A 7578-nucleotide genomic window follows, 5' to 3' on the forward strand; every position below is an offset into this window, starting at 1 on the left:
TTTCCTCTGATTCTGTAGTTATGTCTCCCTTTTCATTTCTGATTTTGTTAATTTGGACACACTCTCTGTGTCCTCTCATTAGTCTGGCTAAGGGTTTATCTATCTTGTTGATTTTCTCAAAGAACCAACTTTTGGTTCTGTTGATTCTTTGTATAGTCCTTTTTGTTTCTACTTGGTTCATTTCAGCTCTGAGTTTGATTATTTCCTGCCTTCTATTCTTCCTGAGTGTATTTGCTTCTTTTTGTTCTAGAGCTTTTAGGTGTGCTGTCAAGCTGCTGATATATACTCACTCCTGTTTCTTTCTTCAGACACTCAGAGCTGTGAGTTTTCCTCTTAGCACAGCTCTCATTGTGTCCCATAAATTTTGTATGTTTTACCTTCATTTTCATTAAATTCTAAGAAGTCTTTAATTTCTTTCTTTATTTCTTCCTTGACCAGGTTATCATTGACTAGAGCATTGTTCAACTTCCATGTATATTGGGGCGTTCTTTCCTTATTGTTGTTGAAGACCAGCTTTAGCCTGTGGTGGTCTGATAGGGCACATGGGATTATTTCTATCTTTCTGTATCTACTGATGCCTGTTTTTTTGTTTTGTTTTGTTTTGTTTTGTTTTTTTGTTTGTTTGTTTTTTTAACTTGAGTATTTCTTATTTACATTTCGAATGTTATTCCCTTTCCCGGTTTCTGGGCCAACATCCCCCTAATCCCTCCCCCTCCCTTTCTTTATGGGTGTTCCCCTCCCCATCCTCCCCCCATTGCCGCCCTCCCCCCAACAATCACGTTCACTGATGCCTGTTTTATGACCAGTTATATGATCAATTTTGGAGAAAGTACCATGAGGTGGTGAGAAGAAGGTATATCCTTTTGTTTTAGGATAGAATGTTCTATAAATATCTGTTAAGTCCATTTGGTTCATGACTTCTCTTAGTCTGTCTATGTCTCTGTTTAATTTCTGTTTCCTTGATCTGTCCATTGATGAGAGTGGGGTGTTGAAATCTCCTACTATTATTGTGTGAGGTGCAATGTGTGCTTTGAGCTTTAGTAAGGTTTCTTTTATGTGTGTAGGTGCCCTTTTATTTGGAGCATAGATATTTAGGATTGAGAGTTCATCTTGGTGGATTTTTCTTTGATGAATATGAAGTGTCCTTCCTTATCTTTTTTGATGACTTTTGGTTGGAAATCAATTTTATTCGATATTGGAATGGCTACTCCAGCTTGCTTCTTTAGACCATTTGCTTTGAAAGTTGTTTTCCAGTCTTTCACTCTGAGGTAGTGTCTGTCTTTGTCCTGAGGTGTGTTTCCTGCAGGCAGCAAAATGCAGGCTCCTAATTGCATATCCAGTTTGTTAATCTATGTCTTTTATTGGGGAATTGAGTCCATTGATGTTGAGAGATATTAAGGAATAGTGATCGTTGCTTCTTGTTATATTCGTATTTTGATGTGAGATTATGTTTGTGTGCTTTTCTTCTCTTTGTTTTGTTGCAAGACGATTAGTTTCTTGCTTTTTCTAGGGTGTAGCTTGCCTCCTTGTGTTGGCCTTTACCATTTATTATCCTTGGTAGGGCTGGATTTGAGGAAAGATACTGTATAAATTTGGTTTTGTCATGGAATCTCTTGGTTTCTCCATCTATGTTAACTTGAGAGTTTTGCTGGATACAGTAACCTGGGCTGGCATTTGTGTTCTCTTAGGGTCTGTATTAAAAGCATTAAGGGAAAAAGGTCAAGTAACATATAAAGGCAGACCTATCAGAATTACACAAGACTTCTCACCAGAGACTATGAAAGCCAGAAGATCCTGGACAGATGTCATACAGGATGATATTTTCTAGCTGCATCCATTATCCTGCAAAATTCATGCCATCCTTGTTTTCTCTTTTTTACTTTTTTAAGGTTTTATTTTATTTTTATTTTTATATTTTTTATTGGATATATGTTTTCCCCTTTCTCGTTTCCCGGCCATAAATTCCCTATCTCTTTCCCCTTCCCCTTTCTTCTCTCAGGTATTCCCCCACCCAACCACCCACCCCTTCCCAACTCCCAACCCTGACATTCCCCTACACTGGAGGGTGGGTGGTCCAGCCTTTGGAGGACCAAGGACTTATCCTCCCTTTGGTGCCCAACAAGGCCATCCTCTGCTGCATATGCAGCTAGAGCCATGGGTCTGTCCATGGGTGGTGGTTTAGTCCCTGGGAACTCTGGTTGGTTGGTACTGTTATTCTAATGGGGTTACAGACCCCTTTGGCTCCTTCAATCCTTTCTCTAACTCTTTCAGTGGGGACCCCATTCTCAGTTCAATAGTTGGTTGTAGCTTTCACCTCTCTATTTGTCATGCTCTGGCTAAGTCTCTCAGGAGACAGCCTGTCAGCATGTACCTCTTGGCATCAGCAATATTGTCTGGGTTTGGTGGCTGTATGTATATGGGCTGGATACAATCCATAGACCACATGAAGCTCAAGAAGGACTGTGGGCCTCCGGTGCCAGGGAGAGAGGGGTGGCTCTCCCATGGAGATCTCTCACCTGGCTAGGTGCTCAGGGGGAAAGAACTCAGGCAGGGAGGGGAAACAGCTACAGATAACCCCAGCTGCCACCCCTTCTCCTTTGCACTGCTGACTGCTGCTTTGGTTGCTCAGGCAGAGCTGAGCTAGAAGGAATAGCCAGCAAGGGGTGCTGGGGAACTTCTGGCGGAGATTTAGGGAGAGCAGATCTCTTCACAAGCACCAGTGTTACAGCTCTTATGACAGCTCTCAGACTGGAATAATTCCTGCACACCTTTAATTCTGAACACAACAGTTTTGGATGGCTCATCTACATATTTGGGAGCACAGTCCTGTTTCTATGACTGATCTGTGAGCCTGAGTGACCTGTGGTCACATCTTCACCTGTGGAGTAGGGGTTTGGGGTATTAACCTCTGTGACTGATCTGTCTTGGGCCTATGTAACCTGTGGTCACATCCTCACCTGTGGAGGAGGGGCTTGTGGCATTGCTCTGATCTGTCTCAAACCTCTCTACAGGGGTTCGTGGGGGGCTAAGCTACGTGACACCCTGATAATCTGGGAGAATGGGAATGTACCTGCCATCTCGTTTAGGGTCCCCTGGGGATTCAATCTGTCTCGACCAGGAATCAGGGTACCTTCCACTGCCCACTGCCCCACAAAGGACAACTAAAATGCAGATGCTTCAGTCCTTCTTAGAAGGGGGAACAGAATATTCACAGGAGGGAATACAGAGACAAAGTGTGGAGTAGAGACTGAAGGAAAGGTCATCCAGAGACAGCCCCATCTGGGGATCTGTCCTGTATACTGTCACCAAACTCAGACAATGTTGGATGCCAAGAAGTGCAGGCTGACAGAAGCCTGATATAGCTGTCTCCTGAGAGGCTCAGTCAGAGCCTGACAAATACAGAGTCAGATGCTCTCAACCAACCAACCATTGGACTGAAAACAGAATCCCCAGTGGAGGAGTTTGAAAAAAGGCTAAAGGAGATGAATGGTTTTTCAAACCCATAGGAAGAGCAACAATATCAACCAACCAGACCCCTCAGAGCTCCCAGAGACTAAACCACCAACCAAAGAGTACCCATGGAGGGATCCATGGCTCCAGCACATATGTAACAAAGGATGGACTTACTGGGCATCAATGAGAGGAGAGGCCCTTGGCCCTGTGAAGGCTAAGTGTCCCATTATAGGGGAAGTCCAGGGTGAGGAGATGTGAGGGAGTGGGTGGGTACATGGGGAACACTCTCATAGAGGCAAGAGGAGGAGAAAAGGGATAGGAGGATTCCAGAGGGGAAACCAGGAAAGGAGATAACATTGTAAATAAAGAAAATATCCAATAAAAAATATGGGGAAAAAGGAAGAAGAATCCCTCACAGGTGTACTCAGCAGCTTGGGTTTTAGCTAATTCCAGATGTATATGGTCAAGTTGACAACGAAGAACAGCCATCACAGCAGCCAACATCTTACTATCTCTGTCTCTAGAGCTCCTCCCTTACCCTACTTTCCCGGTTTTGTAGCTATTCCAGGTTATATGCTCACATCTACAGATTCAAAGCTAAAATCCACAAACAAGAAAGTGAAGTCCATGTGACGTTCATTTTCCTGGGTCTGAGTTACCTCACTAAATATAGCATTTTCTAGTTCCAGCCATTTGACAATATAATTCCCAACTGCATTAGTGGGATATTACAAATTTTCTGAAAGACTCCCAGGTTCTTTGTGGAATGCTATTACATTGAAGTTCAGGCTCTATAGATAGGTTCATTTTAAGAAACACTCCTCATGAATGGATACAGAAAATGTGGTACATCTACACAATGGAATACTACTCAGCTATCAAAAACAATGACTTTATGAAATTCATAGGCAAATGGAGGGAACTGGAAAATATCATCCTGAGTGAGGTAACCCAATCACAGAAAAACACACATGGTATGCACTCATTAATAAGTGGCTATTAGCGCAAATGCTTGAATTACCCTAGATGCACAGAACACATGAAACTCAAGAAGAATGACCAAAATGCGAATGCTTCACTCCTTCTTTAAAAGGAGAACAAGAATACCCTTGGCAGGGAATAGGGAGGCAAAGATTAAAACAGAGGCAGAAGGAACACCTATTCAGAGCCTGTCCCACATGTGGCCCATACATATACAGCCATCAAACTAGATAAGATGGAGGAAGCAAAGAAGTGCAGGCCGACAGGAACCGGATGTAGATCTCTCCTGAGAAACACAGCCAGAATACAGCAAATACATAGGCGAATGCCAGCAGCAAACCACTGAACTGAGAATGGGACCCCCGTTGAAGGAATCAGAGAAAGGACTGGAAGAGCTTGAAGGGGCTCGAGACCCCATATGAACAACAATGCCAACCAAACAGAGCTTCCAGGGACTAAGCCACTACCCAAAGACTATACATGGACTGACCCTGGGCTCCAACCTCATAGGTAGCCATGAATAGCCTAGTAAGAGCACCAGTAGAAGGGGAAGCCCTTGGTCCTGCTAAGACTGAACCCCCAGTGAATGTGATTGTTGGGGGGAGGGCGGTAATGGGGGGAGGATGGGGAGGGGAACACCCATAGAGAAGGGGAGGGGGAGGGGTTAGGGGGATGTTGGCCTGGAAACCGGGAAAGGGAATAACATTCTAAATGTAAATAAGAAATACTCAAGTTGGGCGCAAAGATCCCGCTGATAGTCTGCGGGGACTTCAACGCAGAGCCAACCGAAGAGGTCGACAAACACTTTGCTTCCTCCAGCCTCAACCTCAACAGCGCCTACAAGCTCCTGAGCCCCGACGGACAGTCAGAGCCTCCCTACACAACCTGGAAGATCCGGACCTCAGGGGAGTGTCGCCACACCCTGGACTACATCTGGTACTCCAGACATGCTCTGAGTGTCACATCTGCTCTGGACCTGCTCACCGAAGAACAGATTGGGCCTAACCGGCTCCCATCCTTCCATTACCCTTCAGACCACCTGTCACTAGTGTGTGACTTCAGCTTTAACGAGGAGCCTGATGAACTTTTATAAACCCTCTCATCTTAGCCACAAGAGTCTTAACCAGGGATGTTTTGGGAAACTGAACTAGGATAGGAAATTGCCTGGAAAAGGACACCCAGTTTCTGCCACTTAACTCTCCATTTCCACCATGCCCATGGGAAAAATATCGTTCACAAACCTTTCCAGTTAAAACCTGCATTGAGAAGGTGTTTGCACTCCAGTTCAAGTGTGTGCTGTCATCCGTGTACCGTCCTCTCCCGGTTAGGGGCATTAGTAGCATAGGCTTTCTTGTGTTTTAGTTGAGGGTATTATAAAACCCAGTTTGTGAGCCCTTCAGAATTCAAAGTAAGACATAGGAAGTTTTCTAGATATTATTTCAAGTTATTTATTTGTGGGATTTTTAAATGTCAGTGGGAAATGCATGGTAATATTTATTTTTTTATATCTTCATGTAAAATTACATGGATTATATAGCATTGTGGACATTTTAGAACCATGCAGGTACAGACTTTATTCCTTAAAACTTAAAAAGGATTTTATTTGCTGATCTGACAGAATGTACACTAAGGAACTATTTACCCCTGGGGGATTTGTGGCTTCATATGAATGTTCTTCACAAAGAATCCGTTTGCTATGCCTCCAACTTCCTCATTGTGTTTCAGAGATTCAGTAGCGTTTGATTCTAGTTTCCACTGTAGTCACTGTCAGGCATTTGTGCCTTTTCTGTTGTGATGACATTGGTAGACGTGAAGATTACTCCATCACTTCTTCTGGAATGTGCTTTTTACAAGTAGCTTGAGACCAGTTGCTAAGAATATTAGTGAGAAATCCTATCAAGGCGCCAGGTGTGGTCCCAACACTCAGCTGAGACAAGGAAGTCTGTCTTGGAGGCCAGCTTGGGCTGTATATCAAGACCCTCTCTCGAAAAAATCCCGAAGACAGCCAGATGATTGGGTTCAAATTTTTTTTTTTTTTTTTTTTTTTTTTTTTTTTTTTGGTTCTTTTTTTTGGAGCTGGGGACCCAACCCAGGGCCTTGCGCTTCTCAAATTTTCTTTAAAAAATGTAAGAGTCAAAAAGATAACCTGGAGTTCTCTTCCAATTGTTGAAGCCTCTTTCAAACAAAATAACCGACCAGTGGTAAGATGGTAAATAGATTAATGTCTGAGTTCTGAAAAGTACCTAATATTAATAAACGGACTTACAAACAAAAAAAAATAAATACTCAAGTTAATAAATAAATAAATAAATGAATAAATAAAACAAACAAAAGAAAGAAGGAAACACTCTTCATGCCAGTCCCTAGGCTAGGCTTTGGTAATTAACACACAAAGATGTTGTTGTAAATTTATATAAGTAAAACGGTAAATGTTTTGGTCTTTTACCCTGCTAGGTCCTACACCTCAGTGCCCCAGATATCTGCTAGATATCTTGGCGGAAACACAGCCCAGCCACACACTTTCTTACACTCAAACTCTCACATAAAAGAAAACGCAACTCAATTAATGTGAAAACAATCCAGCGTCTAGATTTGGCAGATCCACCCTACACTGTCTATTCCTAGTTCCCAAATCCCTCATCCCTTGCACCTTTTATTTGCCAAGTCTCCAGCTTCTTCTTCTCCCACAACGACTCTCTCCTCGCTTCTTCTCTTTCTCCTCCCCTGATTCCTCTAACTCTTCTCAGTTCCCCATCGTGTCTCTAAACTGTCCCCTTTTCCACCTAGCTTCCTTCTCTTCTCTCTCACTCTTTCAACTGTCCCATCCTTTCCCCCCCTGCTCAGGTTCCACTGGCTCAACTGTCGCCAACTGTCCTCTCTAACCCTATTCTCTGAATCTAATCCCCCTCTCGCTCCTGACTCCTCCCTCTGCCCAAATCTCACGCTCTTGCCTTTATTTAACAAATTGAGAGAAAATTTCAAGGCAAACCACAACATTTCCCCCTTTTTGTCCAGTAAAAAACCTTTTCCCTATACATATGTGAACTAAGTATTATTATTACCATCTTGCAATTTATAAAAACAACAATACACTCATCACCCAGTCCATCAATTTTGTTCATTAACCATGTCATCTATACTAAA

General features: G+C 43.0%; 1 protein-coding gene across 1 annotated transcript; it reads left to right on the forward strand.

The window, feature by feature from the left end:
- The first annotated feature begins 3636 nt into the window (after positions 1-3636).
- Positions 3637-6140, forward strand: LOC116893306 (nocturnin-like). Its single transcript, XM_032895132.1, has 2 exons — positions 3637-3697; positions 5157-6140. Exons 1-2 carry the CDS (start codon positions 3637-3639, stop codon positions 5525-5527), a joined length of 432 nt encoding a protein of 143 aa, XP_032751023.1. The 3' UTR covers positions 5528-6140.
- The last annotated feature ends 1438 nt before the right edge of the window (positions 6141-7578 follow it).

Source organism: Rattus rattus, chromosome 2, assembly GCF_011064425.1.
Source record: "Rattus rattus isolate New Zealand chromosome 2, Rrattus_CSIRO_v1, whole genome shotgun sequence".
Taxonomy (NCBI): domain Eukaryota; kingdom Metazoa; phylum Chordata; class Mammalia; order Rodentia; family Muridae; genus Rattus; species Rattus rattus.